This window comes from Rattus norvegicus, chromosome 1, assembly GCF_036323735.1.
Source record: "Rattus norvegicus strain BN/NHsdMcwi chromosome 1, GRCr8, whole genome shotgun sequence".
Lineage (NCBI taxonomy): Eukaryota > Metazoa > Chordata > Mammalia > Rodentia > Muridae > Rattus > Rattus norvegicus.
Window position 1 is genome coordinate 141,524,300 of NC_086019.1, and position 26,853 is coordinate 141,551,152.

General features: G+C 41.6%; 1 protein-coding gene across 4 annotated transcripts in view; it reads right to left on the reverse strand.

Moving 5' to 3' along the window:
• Nucleotides 1–1,892: 1,892 nt before the first annotated feature.
• Ntrk3 (neurotrophic receptor tyrosine kinase 3) overlaps nucleotides 1,893–26,853 on the reverse strand; it is a 387,384-nt gene continuing 362,423 nt past the window's right edge. For 3 of the 4 annotated variants that reach the window (NM_019248.2, NM_001270655.1, NM_001270656.1), the window contains 2 exons: nucleotides 25,762–25,920; nucleotides 18,270–18,633 (listed from right to left, as the gene is read on the reverse strand). In NM_019248.2, the coding sequence (NP_062121.1) occupies nucleotides 18,448–18,633; nucleotides 25,762–25,920 (345 nt within the window). In that variant the 3' untranslated portion in view covers nucleotides 18,270–18,447. Of the gene's footprint in view, nucleotides 18,634–25,761; nucleotides 25,921–26,853 lie in introns of all 4 variants that reach the window. The other variant, XM_063287704.1, reaches the window with a different exon arrangement.

The following is a 26,853-nucleotide window of genomic DNA, read 5'->3' on the forward strand; positions in this document are numbered from 1 at the left end:
TCTCTGACTTTGTTTACCTAAGAATCCCGCCAGTTGAAAATTGAATAATATTGATCAAGGACTTTCCAGATATAGAAAATCCAGGCTTCTTTGACTTTGTCAGATCACTGGATTGTGATTTCAAAGTAGATGGCAAATAGAGTCCTGAGGTCATAGAGGACACCACAAATGAGGAATACTCCTGAAGGTCAAGGTTTACGATCCGACTTAGGGTCGGAAAGTCACCTCTCAGTGCATCTCAGTTACATTCCATGATAATATGGGCTACCCTCATCACTCCCATGTCAGCGGATTGTTGAAAATTTTAGATACTGAGCGTTTCCCTGAATGAGGTTCAAGGGCAACTCAATGGTAACCCTTTAAATGTAATCCAGACAGTGAAGGATGTGGAATTCAATTCAGATCATTAAATGTCATTTAAGCAAATGTTCTGCTCATATCACTGTATAAAATAAGTAGCCTCTAACTGAACAAGCTTAATCCAAGTTCAAGTTACTCACCAAAAGGAGCTTATTTACTGGCAAAGTATGTCCAAAATGAACAAGGGGTTCTATTTAGGACTCTATAATTTATGAGATGATATGTCAAGAGCCAGATGAAAATGTGACAAAATAATTTTTTTTTTGGTTCTTTTTTTTCGGAGCTGGGGACCGAACCCAGGGCCTTGCGCTTCCTAGGCAAGCGCTCTACCACTGAGCTAAATCCCCAGCCCTGACAAAATAATTTTTAAAAACAACACGTTACATCTCTTTGGTGTGACAGACTCTTTCACAGGGACACATGCATGAAATGGAATTTGCCTGTCTTCTTTACTGTCCCTAAGGTATTAATACACTACTTATACCTCTTTATTTTTTGTTTTGTTTTGTTAAATGGCATGAACAGATAAAGTATGTTGAAGCAAATTTGATACATGTAGATAAGGAAGACAATTTTCTTGCTGTCCAAAATCAAAATACAGAACAGAAATGGATTCTTGGTGATGGTCTTTGAAGGGTGCTGTGCTTAAAGAAATGAGGTGAGTTTGCCCAGAGGTAGGGCCAAGCAATGACCCAGAAGGACTGGAGCTTAACAGAGCTCATACATTCCCTAGATTCTATTCCTTGATTTTTTTAAATGAGGAATTAATTATAAATAAGAACTAACAGTTAAATCACTGCCTCTCAGGTAGGTCAATCCCCACTCTAGGGAGTATTTTGAAATGTTTAGAGACATTTTTGATGAGCACATACTTAGCACTGAAGATGAGGGCTATTACTGCTTCTACTAAAAATGCATTTATAGCAATATCATATGATAAAAAGGGCAACCTTCCACATACAAAAAAATTATCACTACTCCAAAATATGAGTAGTATCAATATGGAGAAACACTTCCATGCAATTTTCTCCATCTCTGTTGAACTTTGGTCAGTGGAATTAATTTCTGTGTGTTCAATACCTTTCCCTCACACCCTTTCTCCTACAAACCATCAATGCCTTTTAAAGAAGTTACTGAAAATAGATCTAGATAGATCACCATGTAACTATGTAAAAGAATCATAAAAATCTTTGGTGTAAGAAGAAATAAGAGAATATGTTTTATCTTATATTGGTAACTTCAGTGACTTTCAAGGAGATATTGAATATACTGCAAAGGAAAACAAAAACAGGACCCTATCATGATCTAAAACTACTGGGATTTCGTCCTTTCCTTGGACCCTGCCTCAACTCACGAAGGCATGTATGTAGCTCTTTAAAAATTCATCTCAACCCAATATTTACATTATATCAACATGGAAGGGTAGAAGCTTTCAAGATGACGCTTGTTGCTATTGTGTTTGCTCATATTCCGACCTACTCAAATCAGGTTACCATTAAACTCAACACAATAAATCCAAATGAACCAATGGCATCGTTGTTTTATTCTTTATTTGAGAAGAGACCCTACATAAACTATGTCAGGAGGATACAGGTCTACACATGATCTCATCAGTCAATAAATGGAGTCGTTAACATAACATTGAAGATATGATACTATGAAGAAGACAGATGCATGACCAAGGAGTATTTACAACTCTCACATATGATATATTTATATTGAGATGGATATATACATATATACATGTACATGTGCATATACATACATATGTCCATACATACACACACATATATACATATATATGTATAAATGATTTTAAACAAAAACCAAGAAAAGAGTTTTCCTTTCCTGTAATAATCGTCACTTGGAAGTGAAGAATGGTTGGTTTTTGTTAGTGTCAAGTTGTTAAATCTCTACCCCACATGTAACTCCAACACCCATAGATTTTGATGAAGACACACATTTGCCTTGGGATGGAAGTGAGGGTGAAGAATGGGATGAATATATGGGGTCGAGAGTGAAGGACATGCACAATGAGAGAAATGACCTTTGGTGATACCATTAAATCATCCATTTGTATTAAACATAAATTATTAATACAGTTTAAAAAAATAAGTTTCTGTTTTTTTCTGTAGTTGAGGAGGAAGGGAGTCAGGTGGGAAGAGAAGGGTGGGTACTTGCCTTTCCAATACAACTCCATGTCAACTGAGAACACCTCTTTCTACCCTGGGGCTATCTTGCCATTTTATTAAGTTACTCTTGGTTCTCTTTAAGTTTGATTTTGCTCTTTTTCATAAAAGATAAGTTCCTGGAAGAATTTTACATAAGACTATGAACCTGTTCTCCAAAGGCAAACACAGTCATCATTTTAATTAGATCAATTCTTCAATACTTGCACACATCTAAATAAAGTTAGCATAGACAGTGGAATTAACCTATAAGAAAGGAAAATAACGGAAGGAATGGCTTCTCAAAGAAGAGGTTACTATGAGTTAACCCTGGTGTATGTAACACCACAGTCTGTTACATCCTCAGCTTGGGAATCCAATCATGGGAAGCAAGCATGATCAGCACTTCCAAGTAGCCTGTAGAATAAGACAGTGAGCATCATGAAATAATAGTTTTGTTAAAAATAAAGATGGAATATTGGTCAGTTGGGATTTACATAAACAACCTAAGATCTTGGTGAGCACATACCAGCTCAGCTTCTTCAAGTTCTTTAACAATTAACAACAATTTGGAAATACTCTGCCCATTGTGGAATATCCTTCAAGCCAAGCCATACTGATGCTCACCCCAAACTCAATAAATACATTTGCTTGGCCCCAACACTAATGTGCACATATATCACATGTGTCCTCCTATGTCATATCCATTATTGTTCAGCAGTTGCCATAAATAAAAATAACCCTTCAGATTGCCACTACAGTTATACAAACATTGGGAAATATACACAAACACATGGGGTCAGACAAGATATAATCACTTTACAGATATTTAGTACAGAAAGCTTAGGAGTGGGGAAAGGAAATCAGTTGCATCAGCACCCAAACTTCATTTGCAAAATTCCTCTCTGGGAATAAAATGTCCTGCTAGTGCTCTGAAGTAGGTACCAGCTGATTTTCCAGATATTGAAAGTTTGCTGCACAACATCAGCCTGAAGATAAAGGGACATGTAATGTCCAGTAGGAAAGAAATCAGTGTATATCATTTACACGGCAATAAATCCTTCATTTCCCTTGAAATAAGATATGTAAAGTAGCACTTAGTTTAATACAAGTTTTGTTCTGCTTTAGACCTAGCTGTAAAAAGCCATTCATGCAAAAAATTACCTCCAGTTTTAGCTGGATGTTTAAAGGACACTTCTCCTGAAACAAGACCCTTTCACTTAAGGAAGGGAAAAACATCCCACTCAGGACAGCCAATGCTGGCTGAGAGTAGAAAATACAAGACTTTGGTGTTTACAGGGCACTTGCCTTAAGAACCCAGAAGTAGCACTGAGCTCACCTCTAAAGAGCCAGAGCTAAATGTGCCCTTGACATTTAAGATTTTTTTTTCCAGAAAAAGTATAAGAACCTTGCTGGGGTTTAGTTCTGGTCTGTTCATCCTGAGGCATCACAGGTGCCTATTCTCTGTCTCATTTCAGACCGCCATTCTGCTTGCCAGAGAGTCATGTGTTCCATGAATGATGACTCTGTAGCTTTGTTTGTTTGTCTTTGTTTTTGTGTTTGTTTTGAGGAAACATTCTCTTATGAAGCTCTCCTACAGCTCATGGTCTTTTCTGTGCAAACCTTTTCTATACAATGAAAACAAAGTTCTCCTGTCTTGATAGATCCTAGTAGAGGCTATTTGACCTGCCCACTCTGTCTTCATGAAAGCCACCCAGAGAAATGCATGCTATGGTCTCCTTTGTATGACAAGGATAAGCATGAGTAAGCCCATTTAAGAAGACCAGGGAAAGATAGCAAGGTGTTCCTACTCAGACCCATCCCAAGATGAGTTCTGTTGAACTTGTTCCTCTGAAGCTTCACTCTAGCCTGCCTCTACTACTTCTCCATCCTTAAAAAGAATGCCACCTGATCTTTTATCATTAAATGCTATGGATTGTTATAAGTAATAATGAGGGAGAAAGAAGGGTGTGTAAGGGACAGAAAGAAGAAACTGGGGCTGGAAAGAATGGTAGATTAATCAGGACTCAGATAATTCAGAGGCAGTCAAAATGGAGTTTGTGTAACATCTGTGAAGAGGGAGAGGGAGGGGGTGGAGGAAGAGGAGAAAACAGCTGCTAGTCAGTTATCATCTTAGAGAGGGCCCCAAATAGGGTTCCAAGTAAATAAGAGAAGACTGAACTGCCTCTGAGGTGATACCTATGAATTTTTGTGCTATAGGAAAACTGGATGATCACAAGCATGGTGACAACATGTGCTTCCATTGCTCTAACTTCTCCAGTGTCCATTTTGGACTGGCCTGGGGAAAACCAAGAGAAGATATTTCCAATCTTATCATGGTTTTTTAAGGCGAAAACAGCTGTTGAACGTCACTCAAGGTTAAAAACTAGATGCCAAGATTCAAAGTAGTATTCTTCCCCAAATTTCTGACATGTCTGGTGACAGCATTATTAAGCACTTCTTTGTCCTCAAAGCTCATAACTTAATCTTTACCACCATGGATTACTGCCTCTGCACGCACAGCATCAACCATTGCCTTATAGACTGTGAACACTGTGCATATTTCTTTTAAAAAAAAAGTGATTGTCAATGATCAGTATTCCTTATAGGAGTTTGAAAGTCAAAAGTGCCTAATAAAGAGGGGTTCCTGTCCCAAAGCATTCCCCTCACTAATATCCCACTGTCTTTACCATCTCTGTGCTGAGAAGTCTGGCTGTGATAGTTTGTATTTTTAAGCAGGTCAAAAACATGGCAGAAACAGCTACACCAGGCTTGGGGAAAATTAAAAGCTCTTTGTGAATGTGGAAACATGGCTCATGAATGAAACTTTGTGAGAAAAATTCTGAGAGCTTGTGAGATGACTCAAAGGAAATAAGGTAAAAGTCTTGTGGCCTCTGTTTCTTCATAGCATGGGTTGTTGCCCCTCCCAGGTGTAATAAATGAGAGATTTGCTACAGATTGCACATTGCTGCTTAATTCTGTTATTCAACAATGTTTCCAAGCATGGGTTGTCCTTATGACTGTATACAGCCTAAACTTATGTGAACCTTGCTCGTGACCTTAACATAAATTGTCTGATGCTCTGAATAAAGTTGGCTGTTAATGTATGTCTAGCTCATTCTTAGGCTCTACTCTCTGAGTTTCGCATCACCAACTCTTGGACTGTGAACAATTAAATATATAATCACCTCAATTTAAAAATAAAACCTTCCAAGTTGAGGCTCTGTGGGTAGGAAAACTCTGCCCTTCCCTATCTGGAAATCTAATGTCAAGAGCAAACCTCAGATGAGGGACGTGATTGCTGTCCCTGGTGCTGAAAACAGCTAACTTAGTCATAGTAGACTACACTTCTGGGATGGGCAAAGCCAAAAACTACCTGTGAAACTAAATCTTCTTTTACAGAGACTGACATTAGCTGAAATGTCTCAAACTGTATTCCAAATTTCTTTTCTTTAAATATCATTTGAAGCAAAAAAAAAAAAAAATAGCTCTGAAGCAACCTTAGTACCTGTGAGAAAGAATTAAGGCATTGCCAAAAATCTACATGGGGTAGCTTACTCTAAACTGTCTAAGCTGCCTCATTATTCAGCCCCGTTGGCCAAGTTCCTAGCATGAATTAAAGATTCCATTCCTTCAGAAATGAGGCCCACAGACAGGTAGAACACTAGGGTCTCCAGGTGTTGTGCAAACTTTTTTTGCACTGGTATCAATACCACATATGAGGCTGATTTGGTTTCTTATGACTGAAGATTTCAGAAGGAAATATTTGGGGATTATTTCACCTTTTTCTGAAACATGGGCTTTTATTTCCTTTGTAACCCTAATTTTATTGCCATAGCCTAAGAAACTAAGCAGAGCTTTTACTGTGCTTGAGAGAAAGTCCAAATGTTTAAACAATAGCTTTCCACTTCCAGAGCCACATGCCAGTACATGTGTGCACATGCACGGATGCGTGCACATACACATACATGCATGAGCATGCACACACACACACACACACACACACACACACACACGCACGCACACGCACGCACATCACAAAATAAAACTCATCTTGAAAATAGAATGCATTTTGTATTTCTTTGCTGAATAGTGCAGGGCCGTCTGCTGTCAAAATAGCACTGATGTTTTTTCCTTCTCAGTGAGTCAGAATTTTCTTGCCCCAACTTGCTTTCTTTTATTTTTAATTTGACAAATCTCTTGTGTCAACCTACCAGGGTCCAAACATATAATCAGGAAGACTTCAGTTACTGTGATACCAGTCTCAGAAAAATAACATGGACCATTCAGGTTACCTTCAACCCCAATAGGCTCCAGAGAATGTTTGCTTTTTAGAAATGAACTATAATCAATCTTAGCAAGCCTTGAAACAAAATATTCCAATGGTCTCCCAATAAACTTTCAGAGAAGGGGATGAAAACAAGCATGAAAGTAAGTTCTTACTGTTCCTGTTAGCAAGTCAGTTCAAACTTTCCATAGTCCGCAATTTCCTCCCCAAATAATACCTCTGAGATCCTTAATTTATCAGTCCTGTCTATAGGAAGTCACACTGTGAAGCTGCTTGTTCCAAGCCTTAGAAATGTTTGGATGAGCTCATGTCCTAAAGATTATCAGAGAGAATTAGGAGACATCACCCTGAGCCAGCTTGCCTTCTGCAACTTCACACCACAATTTACAAGCATATCCCAATTTGGATTCTCATTGCAAAGAAGCTGGACTGCTTTCTTCCTGGCAGACAACTGCAGGGGAAAAGTCACTCAGAGGCCTAGAACACAGGTGCTGTTTTCCCGTATCAGAAAAACAAACACTGAGCCCAAGGTCAAAAGAAAAAAGAAGCTGTGATCTTCTGAACTTGACTGAAACATTTATGAGTTTCTCGGGATTCTCAGTACTTGGCTTTATTCCGGTTCTCTCAAGAGTGGTCAAAATCCTGTTAGAGCACACAGACAACATTTTGTCCGACATATCACACCTGATGGCTACTTGGAAATTGAAGGGAAATAACATTTGAAAGATTTCACTTTCCAAGTAGCTTTCATGGCAAAGAACCTAAAACAGTACTTGGCATCATAAACACCTGGGACATTTTTAGGGACTGTAAATGACTTCACTGCTGTAACCTTGGCAATCTTGCCTCTGGATTTACTGTCTATGGTTTCATTTTCAGCCAGACACGTTCCTCAGCAGGAGTTCCTCTGGAACCAACTCTGTTGTGCTCTGGGGCCATTGAAAATGAGGCCTGACAATTGGTCTGGACAAGGAGAGTTTTCTCCATTTTTGGATTATCCCTGTCTTCTTCTGGTGTGGACCACAGTCCCTAGAAAGCTTCATGATCATCAGCACTTCCACTGCTAATTCCCTGCAAGATCAGTTTTACCACTCATTTAAAAGGGACCTATCAGGCAGTCTTACTTTGCCAGGCATTATTCTAAAATCTACAGACCATCTTCAAAGTAGCAATTAGTGGTGAACAGTTGAAGCAGAAGAGATGCTATTTGGCTTCAAGATGTTCAGCATTCCATGCCAGAAAATGAAATTTACCATTCATCCCTTCTAAGTGGGAAAAATAATCCCTTTCTCCTGGTACGAATACAAGGTATTTTCCATTACAGTATATGCAGTGGTTATTTAAAGTAGGAAAATGTTAATGACTAACTCTAGAAACCAGACATGGGAGGGGAAAAGGAAAGTGTACCTCAAACACAACACAAGTCAAAATTTCCAATACCATGAGCAGCACTCACTACCCAAGGAGTAGGCTTTTCCCTTCACAGGGACTTGGGATCACCACCAAGGGCTGACTCTATCATTCATGTTAATCCCCTGTGAAAAGCAGGAGGCCCTTAACAGAGTGTTTACAGAGAAAGAGGCTGATTAGAAAAAAATAAAAGCTCACAAGACAGCTACTTGTAGCTCCACTGCTCACCCAGTTTCCACCTCTCTTGCCATGTCCTCAAAGATAGCCATTAAAGTAACCCATCAACTATTTCCTAAGGAAATACAAACAAACAAACAAAAACACTTTGGGAAACAAAGCAATCCCCCAAAAGCCCCACTTTTATACTGTCTTAAGAGATACAAGGGAGAAATGACATTTTTAATGTGGTGAGAGTTTTGTTTGTGTCTGTTTATCTGTGTACCACTTCCATGCCTGATGACTGTGAAGGTGAGAAGAGGGTGTCAGATCTCCTGGAACTAGAATTACAAATGGTAGTGAGCTTAATTGTGAGTTCTGGGAATCAAACCCAGGTCATCTGGAATTGCAGCCAGTGCTCCTAGTCTCTGAGCATTGCTCATTTGTTTGGTCTTTTGTTTTTGTTTTTGTTTTAATAAGTGGCAGTGTTAGTTTTGAAAGGTTTAATTTGTCCAGTGTATGTGGCTATTTGCGTCTGTAAGTACCATTGCTGGCATAGCCAAAGCATCTGCTGATATGAAATGATTTGTGGAATAGGAGGTTTGACCTCCTGGCTCCCCAGTTAACCCCTTCTCCATCACCATTCCATGGCATGATCATTAAGTCTATTTTGTAAGAGGCAAACCTTTCTAGTACCACTACAATAAAGACCACTTTCACCAACTCTCTGACTTACTCTTTTAACTGTCCCAGAAGTGGGTAAACCTTTGATAACACAGAGATCTCTGAGACCATGAAGAGACATGCCCCTGTTTACAGTAGACTAGGGGGAAAAAAGGCAAAACTGTACTTTGTCATTTACCAGGATATTCAGAAGCCAGGAAACAAGGAAGAAATGGGAAGGAAAACATGTTTGAAGGAAGGCTTGCCTTTCATAACTAAGCCAGAAGGATGAGACAATTTCAAAAGACAAGCAGGGGGCCTTATAATAGGCCTGTTGTACCAGAGTCTCCTGTGCAAAAGTAAACTGATGGGTTGCTAATGAGGCGCTAATCATTTGGTCCAGGGAGCTGGAAAGAGACTGATGGGTGGCTGGGAGAGCAGTTTATTTCTTTCTGCAGAAACCCAGTCTAAATCACAACATGCTCAGCCTAAAAAGAGGAGTCACCCAGACTTTAATCTCTCTTTTTTTTACAGAATAGAGCCTGGCCTAGCAAAGGTTGGGTAGAGAGCTGGGGGCACATAGGATTTGGAGTTCAGAGGGAGTTGGAAGTGAGAAACTGAACATACTGTAAAAACAGCCCTGGCCCTTTGTAGTAGGAATTCTGCAAATGTGTACTCAGGGAATACCTGCTATGATATACTTTGTCAGTAACTAACTTGAGCAATGGATTAGGACTGAGTGGCTTTTCCATCACTGCTGTTTGAAAAAGAGCACAACCTGCAGCTTGCTTGCCTGCTTTCAGCTAAGTGTTGATGACTTTCAGTTATCCAGTCAAGTGCCCTGTACCCCAGCCTCCTAGCTTCCAGCCCACCTCTAGTCTTGTGTCCCAAGGACTTCGCATCACAGTTCAATTAGAACACTGGAATTTTATATCCATGGTTGGGTCAATAATATCCTTACACAAGTTCACATTTATTTTCAAATATATTATTTGTGATGAATCTGCTACCCTTTTTCCCCCAGAAAAATTATTTACAAAAAAGGAGAAACAGGGCTCAGTCTGGTTTTGTATCTTGAAGAAAGATAGGGAGGAGTCCTACCTTAATATATAAAAAATTGTGAGAAACATGGGTTTTTTTTCCCTCCATCATAGAAGCCTCAACTTTGTAAATAACTTACAGTGGATAAAGTCATAGGCTTTGTGCTGCTAATACAAATAATAATGAGACACAGTGAGGAAAGCACATGTGTAGGGCACTAATTTGCACAGACATGCCTTGATCAATGAAAGCAGCACAAATGGGTCACTGTGGTCTATAGGTAATAGAATTACCCAGGAATTTGCATGCGTGTGATTACCTATATGCAAAAATGAATATCATAAATAACCAAAGGACAAATATGACTTCTTCTATATCAGCATGAGGATCTAGAAAGACTACAACTCTGATAATTGCTTTTAAATAAAGTTATCAAGATTGCCCCTGTGTAACTGCTGCATTACTCAGCCCAGAAATCTATTTTCCTCAGTCAATAAACACAATGTCCTTGACTAAAAACTTTCAATCCTCCTAAAGAAATATCTAAGAATACACAAAGAGATTCCTACCTCTTACACCAAACAAGCCAAGATGGAAAAGTAGTCTGAAAGAGAATCAGGTTCAAGAACTATGCAGAGAAATTTGTTCTTCAGACGTGGGCAGATCATTCTAAAATCCGAGGTATGTATTTTTTTAATGTCTGGGATTGCGATGAGTAGCTTTTAAGAGTCTAGAGGTGGCTAGAGCCAAGCTGGAAGTCCCTTTTGATGCATGAGATGAACGTGTGTGCTTTTTTTTGATGCTTGCCATCCTGTCTGAAAGGTTTCATCTGCCTATAAGATAGATCTCAGTATGGCATCTCTTCCTACAAAGAAAGTTGATAAACTAGTGCTTAGAGTAGTGGTTCTCAGCCTGTGGGCTGGCACCCCCTTGAGGATTGAATGACCTTTTTCAGGGGTCACATAAGACCATCCTGCATATGAGATATTTATAGTATGGTTTATAACAGTAGCAAAATGAGTTATGAAGTAGCAATGAAACAATTTATGGTTGGGGTTAACACAACATAAGGAACTATATTAAAGTGTCAAAGTATTCGGAAGGTTGAGGACATTCAGCTTAGAGGATTGCTGTATTCTTTATTCCAGTCAGAAGAAGTGGAAGTCAGTGGGGCATGCATTTCTTTAAAGGACTAAAGAAAGCACTTGCATAGAGAAGAATTCCTTCTAGCCATCAGACTCCACCCACCTCATTTGCAGTCATGACCTTGTTGCATCTGTGGTACTCTTGAAACCCTGGAAGACTAGAGGCATGGACCTATGCTGAATCTTAGCTCCTCTGAAGAGCATTTCACTTTGAGATCTGCTATAAAACTAGTTGTCATCAGTAGAGTGGCTTTCATGCCTTGATTTGCAGTCTCCTCCTCAGGGGCAGGGGTGGCAATACAATGACAAACATTGTCACTCTGACCAAGCAGCAAGACTCTATCATGCTCACAGAAAGGTCAACACTCCCATTCTGGGTGTCAGATCCCAGCCACAGTGCCTTTGCTCAAGTAGGCTAAAAGTTCATGGACCGTGAGATCGGTAGGTGGAGACAGGAGAGGGAGTTGCTGTGGGTGGGCCATCAAGGGTTTCAGATGGGATTTACAGGGACATGCCACATGCATCTCAATGAGCTGTGCAGTCAAATTTAGTGCACAGAGGTTAATCTAGATGTCAACATTGTCTGACAGCACTGAAATTACTCCAGGGCAGGGATCCTTCAGAAGTCTTAATATAACAGTCAATTCCTCCTGCCTGCAGGAAATGAAAGTTTTCTGCTTTGTGTGCCGAATCATTCAGCACCAATTTTCTCACTGTTTGAAGTCCAAACTGTTTGTGGTCCTGGGATTCACCTTGTATTAAGACTTTCACAGACTTTAAGAAGCCAGATCTTCGGTCCTTTGGAAGCCAAAGAATGTGAGCCAAGGAAAAGGGGGAAATGAAAAATCAGAGAGAAGAAAATCTTTACTGAAATGTACTCCTCTCTTTCAGGTAGCAGAATTCACAGGTATTTGGACCAGGCTTACTCTTCCTCTCCAGAAGTAGATTCAAGGGTAGCAGGTAAGAGTCAGGCAGCTTTTAAACAGAGATGGGTGGGGGACTAATCCCCATGGGGAGGAATTGAGCAGGCCTTACTACTTCAGAGAACATCAACTCACATTTCTTTTTAAAGTATCACTCTCATAAATGCTCCTTAAATGAAATAATAAATACCAGACTTGGATTTGAGCATGTGATTTTTTTCAGTCCTTTGAGGAGTGCTGTATCCAAAGGGTGCTAGACTACACAGCGAGCGTAGCTATGCTTTCATGCTACTACCTTCATCCCTGGAGAAAAGAATTCTAAATTCCTCACAGCCTTAAAATGAGAAGAGACTGACTCATCTCAGAGATACTAAATGAAAGCAATACCTAAATGCCTGGAAGCTTCTCAGAAGGAGGAGCTCAGAAGGATCCTTGTCTTCTGTGTTATCTCAATCCACCATCTATTAGAAACTTCTACTTTATAGCCTATAAATCTAGTGAAAGAGCTGAGCTCAGACTTTGGTGCTCCAGTGTATGTCTGGATGAATATGGGACAAAGTTAATAGAATTTACTCTCTTACCTCTTAAAAAGGAAACTTCGCTTACTGGTTTAAGACACCATTCTTATGGCAAATACCAAATCGGGCTTTGTTTTAAAATTGAATCCTAGCTGCCCACAGGAAGGGCAATGTGAATTTTATGACTCGGAGAGGAAGTCCAAGTACTACACATACTTAAAAACATCATAATGAAACCCATGATGTTATATAATTTAATATTACTAGCAAGAAAATAAAACAAAAGAAAAAGTATTCAAAGTTCTTTTGGGTGGAGCCCACATTTCTGCAGATCTCACAGAAAGGTACCTGTTTGTACATGAGAAACTTGTTGCACACACGTACACACAGAGTGCTTAGAGAGAATGTAACAGACAGACAGAAGCCTTGTTAGAAGCCAAGACACAAGGCCCTGAGTAGGACAGCCCAGGTGCAGAGCAAGATGCCTAATACCCAGTGTATTCACATAAATAGCCACCATGTCCACCACCATCACCAGTACCTATCAGAGAGAGTGGTAGTCAATTAGTATCCTCTCAGATTCTGACGCTCCTGGGAGAGGATTCATCTGCAGTGCTGGTAACTTCAATACCAAATTCCAAACAAAATGTAAGTAGGATGGGTTTCTGCATAAAGTGTTATCAAATACCAGGAATGATGATATTGAGAAGCTCAGATACTATTGTCAATATAATTTAATGTAGAGAGAAGCAGATTATCACACTTTATGAAATAACCACTTGGGATCTTTCTCAATGTCTCTGAGGCCAGTCTACTTCTACAGTTCTCATCCAGGAGAAAGATAAAGTACCAAAAGTTTCCCAAACCACAGCTGACTTGCTGACTCCAGGGAAACTTCTTTGGCACTATGGCCCATCCAATGGATAAAGAAAGTACAGGATATGCATATGACTAGCTGAAAAGAATGTTTTTTTCTGGTGATTCAAGCAATCCCCAAATTGGTACTAAAGCCCATACAGATGTTTTAATAATGATGCCCAAACTTGGAGTTAACCCTCCCAGCTCTATTTAGTATTGGCTGAAACAATTTATTTGGTAAAAAAAAATAGGGTGAGTCTTAAATAAAAATTAAAATCATAGTGAGGGACTACAGATCACAGGATCTGAGCTCAAGCTGACCTTCTGTTATTGCTGTTGTTCTGAGGTAAACACCTTGTGCATTTTAACAAGCTGCTGCCCAACCAAAGTACATACTTCACACTACAGAGATACTTGGTGGTAACTCACAGGACTGCTGACATGTGGGTTCATTGACTGATCATCCACAAATATTCTATGCTCCATACTAAGCCAAGTATTGCAAAGATCAAAAATCTCAGGAGAGTGTAAAGATTATACTGTTGCTGTCTGGTTCAGAAAAAGGAAGCAAATATGCCACTCGTCTATTGTTGAACTAAAAGAACTCAGGAAAAGCAAGGACATATACACATTCTCTTGTTTTCCGACCCAGAGTTCACATTACTATTTACCTTGCATGGGAGGTGGGTGGGACTATCTCCCTATGGCAGACCAGTTTCTGCCAGTGTGGACATGTGAAGTGGGGAAGATGGCTAGAAGAGAAGGGGGTGATTTCTCTTGAAAAATACAAATATCAATTTTCCTTGTGTACCAGGATCCTGCACCAGGGTCCCTCAAACACACCGGGCACTAATTATGCTTAGTTTTTGTCAACAGCAACTTTTCTTCCTTTCCCTCCCTACTTTTTCATTTCATCTCTCACTTCTAGCAAACAAGCTTAGAATGAAGAAGTAGATGGGACTCAGATTTAGCCTTTCAAACTGAAATTGACCCTAGGGATGCACCTCTTCCAACACTGTATATCTTGGATGGGAAAACTGATAATCTAAGAGATGCTGATTTTGCCTAAATCCCATGAATACCCAAGCACTAAGGCAGGGTTCTTAGTGGCCTTTCTGATGTATGCAGTGCTTTTCTAGCACAGTTAGCTCACTCTCTGTATTGAAGCTCTTCTGTGGGTATTGGCTTCTGTAGGATTTAGCACCAGAAGTACTGCACTAGTGTGTCTGCAGAGATGAACGGCACTGTTCAATTAAATCCCAGAAAAATGGAAGATCTTCATCTCCAATAAAAAAGTGTTCTCTGGGAATAACTTGTGCATGATCTGCTGAGTGGAAGAAGCCCAAACTCCTTTGTATGTTGACTAGAGAAAGCTTAGTTAACTTGACAACCACTCACAGTTCAGAGATGTAATCAGAAAGGACTGTCAAGTTCATATTCAAAGCAAATAATGAAAAGGACCCTTGTCCATGACACTCTCTTCTACAATGGACATCCAAGTCACTCTTTGTCAGTTCAGGATGGACCCAGGTGACAGTAACAGGGCACAGAGTTAAACATGGGGTCTCTGGAACATTCAGGAGCATTCATAGTGGTCTTGTCTTCAAGCTAAGTACTAAGTTAATGTGGCATGCTCTTTGAAGGTATAGATGTGTATATTTATGTAGAAAGCAGGATGGAGCAGTTGGCAGTGCCTCCATGGGCTAATGGGATGTTAATTCTAGACTCGCTGGACCACATTAGATTCTTTAAAAATAAATAAATAAATAAGTAAATAAATAAACCACCAATAACAATTTTCTGGTCTAAAAGAAAGCTGGGGTAGTGAATGAGACAAAATGTTCCCCTACCCTGGCCTAAAGTAGTCTTCAGACACTTTAGACTCTTCACATGCTGTGACAAAGGTAAAGAAGAGGATCAGAGTGACTTACTGGAACCACTCCCAACCTAAGTACAGTATGTTCTCAGAGACAACCTCTTTCTGCTCTTTCTGAGGCAAAGGAGGATTTTCTAGTATTCCAGAGTGATGCTCAGAAAAACATGATAGGGTGACTCGGGGCTGAGGGAAGCTAAGAATTTGGAGCTAGAGTAGGATGAGGGCACAACAAGGGCACCCCTTATTTTGCACATAAGGAAAGCATGACACGGTGAAGAGAATGGCAAGGACTAAGACATGCCTGCACACCCCCAGAGCACTAGAATGCACTTCACTATCCAAAGCCTGTTCTGCATTTCCTTACCACCTCAAACCCTTTCTCCACCTTCTAAGGTTCACATGTAAAAATTCACTCTACACAAAGTGGATGCCAGGATGATAAGAAGGTTGGGTACATTCTGCAACCCTCCTAACTCCACTGCTTTCTCTCTCCTACTATTACACAGGCAGCAACAATGGAGGACACAGAGAGGCGGTGACCCTGATGCCAATGTGGACGTGCATGGAACTAACAAAGGACACACGTGAGCAAGTTCAGTCTTGTTGTTTCTCCTAACTGTTCCATCAGGTCAATGAATGCCTTCTGTTCTCCACTCCTTTCAAGAACATAAAGCCTTAAGAGATTGTTTTGGGAAAGGATAGATCTTGCAACATCACTTCTAACTGGAAAACATGTTCCCCCCGCAGGCCCCTCTAGTCATTCCCTGCCTGAATGCCTCCCCTCTAGTTATCCAGATTTCCAGATTAAAACCTGAATGGAAACTTCCATCCAGCATTCACATCTCTGTCAGAGACCAAAAGCCTCAGGTAGTGGACCAATTCAAGGGAAAGAGGTGTAGTTACCTTAGGATAGCAAAGGGTTCTTTTGAAGGGGTCAATCCAAAGAGCTTTCCCCTAATGTCCTCAGGGGCTAGGTCTCTAGTACAGTAAGAAGTTCCACTCTGAAATCTCAGTTAACCCAGCTCCCTCCCCAGTCCAGCTGAGCAGCCTGCTGATCCCTGAATCCCAACCATGGCTACAATCTGAGCACAGCTCTTTTTCTATTTGAATAAAAACATGTGTTGGTCTTTAAAAAAATAAAGCAAAACCACAACCACATAATCCAGTTCGAAACCCGCCACAGAGTGGCCCATACGTCAGCTGCTTTCACTGGCCAGGGGATCCAGGCTGTAGACTTCCCGCAGCTGCCAAGGAGAAGGGTAGTCGGTGGCTCCTGGGAGCTTCAGATAAGAAAATGTCAGTCAGTTAGGTAGCTCTGTGCTTGGGATGAGGTGGAGAGACAGGTAACCTAGGGAGAGTGCTTCTCCTCTACCCCAGCAGACCGGTCTGTGCAGCCAGGCTCTTAGCTCCCTGGGGCGATTCATTGTTGTGTAGGGGAGCTGTCCAGAGAGCTCACTTTTGCAGTCCTCCGGCGCACAGTGGGGAAGGCAGTGATTCCCCTGGTGCTGGGACCAAACGAGGGGACCGGCCCCAGCCCAGTTGCTTCCATTCTCACTCATGGTCAGAGCTTGGTCCTCATTAAGATGCCAAGTCTGCGGCACAGGCCACTCATTGGACATCTTCCAGAGAAGCTGCAGCCCCTCCCCCGACACCCAGCCCACAAAGCGATTTCTCAGTCTCTGCCTTTTCACAACAGCTCAAAGGCAGATGCATCAATCCTTCCAAGGGCTGAAAACGTGAGGGGAATGTCAAGGGCTCTCAGCACAGGTGCCAAGTAGATTCTTCGCTGCTGGCTTTTGCCAATGCCAGGGCCTGGCTCCTTGAAACACACATGCCTCGGGCTCTCACCTGGATTCCTTCCCTGGCAGTGAGGTTTACCCAGGACTTGATAGAACCTCCGGATGTGGGGGAAGCAAGATAAGAAATACAACCCAAGGGGATGCCTAATTAGGACCTACGAGGAACTAAGTCTCTTGCTACTAGAGCCCTGAAGCCTGCTGCGTCCACATTAGTGGACGACAGCAGAGAATGTGGATACTAGACCTCCAAGCTCCCGAGGGGCCTGCAAACAAAAGGACAGGCCAAGAGTCCTCCCAGTGATAGAAAGATGAGTGGCAGTGCCTTGATAGAATTCAGACGTCAGTCAGCTGTACTTACTTCCTCTGTTCTTTAATCTACCAAATCCAGGTCTTCAAGGTCAGAGGATGAAACCATTCAAACCTAGTAAGGATCTTGAGCGGAAGGGTGGGGCTAGCTCTCCCTAGAGTCCCCTGCCCTTTCTTGTTTGGTGGTTACCCGACCATGGATGGCTTTGTGTGGTCTGGTGTTGGTATTTGTTCAGTATTTACCCGTAGGTGTCATCATTGATTTCCAAAAGCATCAGGCCGATATGCTTTATAGAATGGACAAATTAGAAAATTGTCCCGAAGAGGGGGAAAAGGGGAAGAGAGAGGAGGCAAAGGTAAAGGCAGACCAGAGATGTTTCTGAAGGGCCTGGACTCTGGAATTGTTTCCTTGCCAGACATGTCAATGGATCACGCTTGCGCACTGAAGATCGTGCGCCAACCTGCCTCCTCCTAGCCTTTCTCTCTCTGCTGGGTCAAGACAAGATCTCCGAAAAGCCAGACCTAAAAAAAAACATGGGCCACAGCTTAAGTCAAGGGAATTTCAGTTGTGTTAATAATAATAATAATAATATTTAATTTTTTCTCAGTTATTAATGTCTTACGGTTTTCTGTATCAGCAGCTTCTCTGTATTAGAGAAGGTAATTCTCTGTAGATATAGATAGATAGATAGTTATATATATATATATATATAAATATATATGTCGAACTGCCTTACAGGGTTTCTTTCTTTTGTTTTTTTTGTTTTGTTTTGTTTTGTTTAAATTCAGTGTTGTATGTGTAGCAGGCACTTGAGTTTATATGAAGATGTTCGTTTCGGTCAAAGATGGACGAAAGGAGTTGAGGTGAGGAAAAAGAGGAGATGAGGCAGGGAGAGAGGAGGCAACAGAGTATAAACGCTTGGCCACCAGTCACCACTAGCCAAGAATGTCCAGGTAGATTGGGGTGGCCTTCCCCAAAGCATGGAGGATTTTGTAGATCTCCTTAATATTCAGTCGCTGTTGTGGTTCCCTCTGCCAGCACCCCAGCATGACATCATATACTTCTTTTGGGCAGACTCGGGGTCTCTCCAAGACACGGCCTTGGGTGATGCATTCAATGACCTGAAAGAGCAGGAATAAAAAAAAGTTATATCTAGAAGTTATATCTAGCCCATCCTTGGTCCTGGGACTCCTGCCTAGACAACTATGTGAGCTTTACTCATCAGAGCGGCTTCAGCCTAGAGCCACACACACAGGCAGAACTCTGGTTTGAGAACAGCCTTGGTCGTCTTCTCTGCCCAAGCAGAGGGTGAGAAGGCGATGAGCAGGGCTGGTGGATCTCTCTCACTGCTGCTCTTCCTGCTGAACCTGCCAGGCCAGAGCACATGGAGCCTGAATCTCCACAGCTACCCTTCCCATTTGCTTCAAAGTTCTGTAGTCCTGGTTGCCATGTGGACTGCCTGAGTGACCGTCCTCTCTCACCTGGCTGTAGAGATTGGGTCCTGACCACCATCCCTCCACCTCATAGCCTGTGTGATTTTGAAAAGTCCATACCTGTCTCCTGTTAATTCCTATTTACTTTCATTTAATTGTGAATGTATGTGTTATGCATGTGTTTTTGTGTGCATTCTCATGTGTGGGTAGATGGGCATGTATGTGTATATACATGGGTGTAGAAGCCCACAAGTCGTGTATCTTCCTTGCTTGAGTTCCCGACTTTATTGAGGCAGAGTCTCTCTTTAAACCTGGAACTCACTCACTTCAGCTCCTTCTCTAGTCAGCTGTCCCTGCCTTCCCAGGGTTGAGATTTCAGGCAGCTGCCCTGCCTGCTCAGGGCCGGATGGGTGGGTTCTGTGGATCAGAACTCCAGTCCCCGTGCTGTTAAAGCAACTGGCTGATTCATCCCTTAGCCACTGGTTTCTATTTATAGCAAGTTCTTCTTCTAGCCACAGCCTCTGTACAAACCATCCTACTTGCCCCCGGGCATAGGACCCTTTTCTAAGCAAAATCGACCTTCCTTTTGGCAATAAATTGTCTGTCTTGTTTACTTTCAGATTTTTTAAAGTATTTTATTGATTTATATTTTAAACATTATTTTTGAGATTATACTATAATTACTACATTTCTCCCTTCCCTCTGCTCCCTCCTAAACTCCCAAATATCCCTCTCCAAATCTTATTCAAATTCGTGGTTTCTTCTTTCATTTAATTGTTCTTTCTTTCATTAATTGTTATATATCCATATGTTATATATCTCTAAATATAACCTGCTCAGTTCATATAGTACTTGAATGTAGGGTCACTGGCAACCACTCTGTGGTCTTCCCTGGGAAAGAACGCCTTTTCTGCTCCCAGCTTTCCTCAGTTGTTCATAGCTCTTTGTGGGTTGTTAGATTCACCACTCACTGGATGGCCAGGGCAAGTCAGTTACCCTCAGGGGTTATCACCATCCTGGTCTGTAAGACTGGAATCAGGAGTTCCAGGAGGACCAACTGCAGTAATAAAAAAGTCGCTGTTACTACAATGATGGCTGCATGGTGCAGGGGGCTCACGCATGTCCTTTGCAGTTCAATTTCAATTCCTCAAAGATGTTTCCTTTGAAATGCTAGAAACTGAACCTGGGACCTCAAAGTAGGTGATTTTTGTACTACTTATCTGTACCGCATTTAAAAACAATTATTTACTTACCCACTGGTGTGTATGCATCCCACACAGTATTAGGTTACATAAGGACATTTTAATACAAGTGTAATGTACTTTGGATGTAGCCCCACTGTGCCACCCTATTTCTCCCACCTTTTCCTTAATTTTAACGCTAGACTTTATTTTTCTAATTAGCAAATGCAATATTAAGCTTCATTCGAGCATTTTGGTTTTATTTGATTTGTCTTATTTTCTCCCTCTTCTTTCCTTCCCTCCAATCCCACTTTGTTCACCTCCACCACCACCAACCGTCCTTTCTGCTCTCACATCTCAGTATCCTATAGTCCTTCCCTAAGATTTCCCCAATGCCTCCTTTTCCCTTCCCACCACCCTGCTTTTAGTTTCATAACTGAATCTCACACTGACTCTCATGTGCACACATACTTAGAGACATTGTAGGCTCTGCTTGAAATAAGCATGGAGGTTTCTCAAGAAGTTAAAAAGTGATGCGGGGCTGGGGATTTAGCTCAGTGGTAGAGCGCTTACCTAGGAAGTGCAAGGCCCTGGGTTCGGTCCCCAGCTCCGAAAAAAAGAACCAAAAAAAAAAAAAAAGTGATGCTACCTCATGGCCCAGATGTACTGCTAAGTGCAGGCATATACCTAAAGGACTTACATTCTACCACAGAGCTATTAGAACACCCATGGTTATGGCTACAATATTCACAACAGCAAGGAAATAAATTCTGCTTTTAAAAGCATCTTGGGCTCTTGCTCTTGCTCTCTCACTCCATTGTCCCTTCTCTCCCCATTCCCCTCCCCCTTCTCTCCCCTTCTCTCTCTGCTCATGGCCGGCCTCTACTCTACTCCTCTAGTTCTCTCTCTCTGCCCTACTACTACTCTCTTAACTCCCCTCCCCATGCTCTGAATAAACTCTGTTCTATACTATTTTTAAAAAAAGCATCTTGGTTTAAAGAAAAATTGAGAGAATTTATATATGGTTCCCATTATGACCTGCCATTTGCCTACTATTGGCACATTATATATTATATTTGGTTAATACATTAGCCAAATGCAATGGTTTATCCACACTTCTTTAGCTTTTAACCTCCTATCCTGTGCAAGATGCCATCCAGGACACTAAATTCTATCAACTCATAATGTGAACCTAGGCTCTGCTAGAGTACCAAGCAGAAAGAAACCGATGCATGTACATTTTCCCAAACTTCATTTAGTTTTCCCATTTGTTTTAACTTCTCTCTAACTTTACCACTCTGTTATTTTAAACAGGTTACCACAAACTTCAGTTTCCACACTTGAAGACTGTGATGATTAGAAGAGCAATGTTTTGTCTAATCTGGTATTTGAGCAAATGCTTTGCTTCTCTTCCCTCTTAGCATGTATTTTATGGGGTAAGAACCCCCTCTCTTCCTCTCTTCTTAGCATCTTCTGCTCCCTCACCCCTTCTATCTCAACAGCCTGCAGAACAGGGCTTTCTCCTGGGCATCTCAGATTACTCTGGTCTGGACACCTTCTCGGTGCCAGTCCTCTTCTGTTCACACTTGCCATGTAGTCTGCGATGGCACACTGGGGGTCACTTCATTGCCAATGTGATAAGTCTCCAGGTGCTTGTGTTTACCATTTGGTCTCAGAACTCTCTCCATTGTCACCCCTATTTTTTCCACATTCAGGCAGAATGATTCATTTCGAACTGTCATAGCTTCTGCCTATGCTTAGATCAAAGGCATCCAGTACCATCTTCTCTATAGCAGAAGAGTCCAGACCATAAGCTTTCACTGCTAAGTCCATCATCAGTTACTACCAATACTTAGCTGCTGCTATGGGTAGGGCAAGGGGCATGGTTGACAGAAGAAAGCTAGTCTTTAAGGGCAGAGCTCTGCAACACCATCTTAGAAGAGGACACAAGCACCCCCTTAGCTACTCTAGCCAGCTTTTGTATCCATGAAAAGATTCCTATATACTATCGCTGAGTAACCTGGTGTTCTTGTGAGATTCCTATCAGTGGGATTGTCCCAGACTCTTGTCGACCTGTGGGACTCTGTTCCTCCTACTGGTCTGCCTTGTCCAGCCTCAATGTGATGCTAGGTGCCTGGTTGTATTGTAGCATGTTATGCTGTGTTTGGTTGATGTCCTTGGGAGGACTGCTCTTTTCTGAAGGGAGGTAGGGATGGAGGTCTGTGGGAGGGGAAGTTAGAGGAGGGAAAATGGCTGATGGTATATAATATGAGATAGAAGAGTTTAAAAAAAGATTATGCTAACAACAGCAACACATCCATTGATGATACTTTCTTTCTTTGGCTACCAGATACCATGGAGATTGTGTACAGATGCATGCATGTCTGTATTTGCATACATAGAAGTTCACATACATGCAAATGTATGTGTGCTATCCCTCAGTAAAATAGCACCAACTTAAATAAAACCCACAATAACAATAGCTTCTACATACACTCTTTCCTTCTTCTTCTTCAAGTCCACTAAAATATTTGTGGGAAATGAGTTCAGGCCCCATTAAGTACCTGCATAGTAAGACATCACTATATAAAGAAATGCCTTGTCAAATGGATGGAACTAGAAAACATCATCCTGAGTGATGTACCTCAGATCCAGGAAGACATGCATGTACTCACTTATAAGTGGATATTATCTATAAAGTACAGGACAACCATGTTACAATCCACAGACACAAAGAAGGTAAGAAATAAGGAGGCCCCAGAGGAAGATGCTGAACCTCTCTCTGAAGGAGATATTTATAGACATTGGAGATGGATAGAGAGAGGAAAGTAGATGGGAGGGGGGTAGGAAGGGGGATCACGGGTGGGAATAAGTTGTGGGTAGAGCAGAAATGGGGATGAAAGGGAGAGAGAAGGGAAATCAGTGGTGGTTGGGGAGCATCTCAGGGATAAGTCAGAGACCTAGGATGGGGAGGCTTTTGGGAGGATATGGGGGTGATTGATGCTAGCTGAGTTTCCTAGCTATAGAGAATATGGAATCTGAAGTGGCTAGTTCCTTCAGCTATGCACACTTCCAGTGGAGCGAAGGGGACACCAACCTACCACAAAACCTTTGACCCAAAATTTGTCCTTCCTACAAGATACACAGGTATACAGATGAAACAGAGGTTGAAGGAATGGCCAACTAATGAGTGGACCAACTTGAGACCCATCTCATTGGAGAGAGCTAACCTCTGACACTATTAATGATGCTCTGCCATGCATACAGACATGAGCTTAGTGCAACTGTCATCTGAGTGGCTTTATCCAGCAGCTGATGGAAAAAGATACAGAGACCCACAGTTAGGCAGAGCTCAGAGAATCTTGTGGAATTAAGAGAACTAGAGGGGTCAAGGACACCACAAGAAGACCTCCAGAGCCAACTAACCTGGGCCCATTGGCTCTCACTGAAGCTGAACCACCAACCAAGGACTGGACCTAGGCCTCCTACACATATGTAGCAGATATACAGCTTGGTCTTCATATGAATCCCCCTGCAATTTGAGTGGGGTCTGTCTCTGATTCAGACTGTGTTGCCTACCTTTGGATCCTTTCCCCCTATCTGGGTTTCCTTGTCTGGCCTCAGTGGGAGAGGTTGTGCTTAGTCCTGATGAAACTTGATACATGGGTGGGTATTTCCTTCTCTGAGGAAAAGGGGAGTGGCATGAGGGATGGAGGTGGGACAGTGTGGCTGGGAGAAGAGGGGGGAAAAGGGGTGATCGGGATGTAGCATGAATAAATAAATTAATTAATGGAAAAAAGTGATGCCTTGTTTTGTTTTAAGGTAGCATCTCACGTGATCTTATCTGTTCTTTAACCACAAATAGCAAAGGATGACCATGGTCTCCTGATCAATCCTACTACCTCTGTCTTCTGTGTGCAGGGATTATATGCCTGTGTCGTCATACCTGATTCCTGTGGTGCAGGAGATCAAGCTCAGAGTGCATGTTAGGTAAGTGCTCGACAATTGAGTCACATCTACCACTTCAAGTTTGGGATTTTGAAAGTCACCTCAGTAGTCAGGACATAGAATAAAGGAAATGAATGTCACTTCTAAGTAGAAGATACTTTCTTGAGTGTTAAAATGAAATCTCAGTACAAAGAGGACTTAGTGTTTATGATTTCCAAGAAAACAGAAGAGTATAAAAAGAGCTAGAATTTTTCTGTAAGTCAGCTGCTGTAGAAGCTCCACTCATATGTCTATGGACTGTGCTGGCCACATCCCAAGCTGTCTCCTTGTTTAGTTCTCTAAGATACCCAGTCTCTACGAAGATGCCACAGCAATCTCCTTTCTTTTTCCCAAATCCAAGAGGGATTTTCTGAAAATTATTAAGTGACTGTACCAAAGCTGCTTAAAAACGTGCCTAGTGCTAAACATTATTTTCTGACCTACCATGTTAACTTAGCTTGAAGGGGCTTGAGACCCCATATGAACAACAATGCCAACCAACCAGAGCTTCCAGGGACTAAGCCACTACCCAAAGACTATACATGGACTGACCCTGGACTCTGACCTCATAGGTAGCAATGAATATCCTAGTAAGAGCACCAGTGGAAGGGGAAGCCCTTGGTCCTGCCAAGACTGAACCCCCAGTGAACGTGATTGTTGGGGGAGAGCGGTAATGGGGAGAGGATGGGGAGGGGAACACCCATAGATAAGGGGGGTGGGAGGAGTTAGGGGGATGTTGGCCCGGAAACCGGGAAAGGGAATAACAATCAAAATGTAAATAAGAAACATATAGGTTAATACAGATTAAATAAATAAATACATGGAAAAAAACAGAGGACTGTCATGGTATATACTATAAAAAATAAAGATGAAGAAAATGAAAAGGATATCAGTGAAACTAAAAAAAAATCGGGCTGGAGAGATGGCTCAGTGGTTAAGAGCACTGACTGCTCTTCCAGAGGACCTGAGTTCAAATCCCAGCAACCACATGGTGGCTCACAACCATCTGTAGTGGGATCAGATGCCCTCTTCTGGTGTGTCTGAAGACAGCGACAGTGTACTTATATATAATAAATCAAAAAACTTAAAAAAAAAGAACATTTACTTTAAAAAAATCATGAAAAGATAATAAGTATTCAGTGTTGTACTGTTGTTGGTTTATTTTATTCTTGGACACTTACACACAACTGATAATCATATATATTTGGTCCTTTCAGTCAATTCAGGATTCCATGCTTCCCTGTACCTGAGGTAGCTCAAGCCTTTGGGAACCTCCTCTGTAGATACACTAAGCAGTAAGTGTTTCCACAAGATGGCACAATTGAAAAACTCCCAGTTTTTCTTTGTTTTCTTTTTCTCTCTGAGTGAAACATTTGTGGGGTTTTTATATGTAGCAGAACAAACAGAACCCTGACTGCCGTCTCAATTTAGATATCTGATTTCATACTCTTTGGACAGCTATATCCCATTTTCTATAGTCACAATTTTTCCTTCACTTGGAAGTTTTCCCCTCCTGATTGTGCTTGCATTTACTCTGCTATCTTGACAGCCCACCTATTGCTACACTATATGCAATCCATGTTCTGGGCTGTCTGTCATCAGCCTTCCCCCATACCCCCAAACATATCCTGACCCGTCCCTTTGTTACCTCTGTGTTAGAGAGCTGGAACCATGGTTGCTTCCCATAGGTAAAGATCTCCCAAAGAATAACCCCAAAGCTCCACACATCACTCTCTGTGGTAAACTTCCGGTACATGATGCTTTCAGGTGGCATCCAGCGGATGGGGAGCATGGTGTGTCCTCCCACCTAAAAAGAGGAATGACAGTGGCAGAAAGAGTTACCAGATGGTCAGAATCAATCAGAAGTCTATCCCCTTCTTATATAAACGTACCCTCCATGCATTGGATCCCAACATGGCCATGCTCTAGGAAACCTGAATTCATAGGCAAATGGGGATGCTAACATCAATGAATATCCCAAAAGCAACTATAAATCAGACCCAAGGACAGAGGGAGACTTCTTAACACAGAGCGTGAAAACTCAAAGATGATCTGAGAGAGTGAGAGAGAAGGATTAAGAATCTGGCACTAGAATATAATCTTAAAATCTTCCTTTAATAAATCTCCAGGAGGAAGCCAGGAGAATCATGATGAGTTCCTCCAACCATCAGAGTGGCCACAAACACTGTTAGACCCTTTGACAAAGGTGGCCAAGGTTCAACTATACATTACAGACATCTAATCTCTAGATTATTACTTTCAGCTCCCACTTAAATTTCTCATCACAATTTGGGATCTGTGCCTCATGTGAACAGGATGGAGACTTCCAGAAGCTCCTAAGCCCATGCATTAATAAGAAATTGTGTGGGGAAACAAAAATAACCCTTCAAAATGCTTAGTATGATACATTATGAAAGATACAGTCTTTACAATGAGCCTAACAAGACACTTAGTGGGTTCACCCCTGAGATGCAAGGGGAAAAGAAAGTGACTGAGAAGAGACATTTGAGATATGACTGAGGGGAAAGCTCTCCATAAATATTCACTATCCAGTAGGTTAGAGACATTAGCACACACAAAAGCAAGTTCACGGCATCTTTCAACTTTCTGGAATGAACTGCATCATTACCAAGCAGAATGCCAGAAGTTAGACCTTTCAGTTAATAAGTGAAATCTGTTCCAAAAGTGCTTGCTGTTGGCTTGAAATGAAGAGTTCTGTGTCTATGTCTCCCAGTAACTG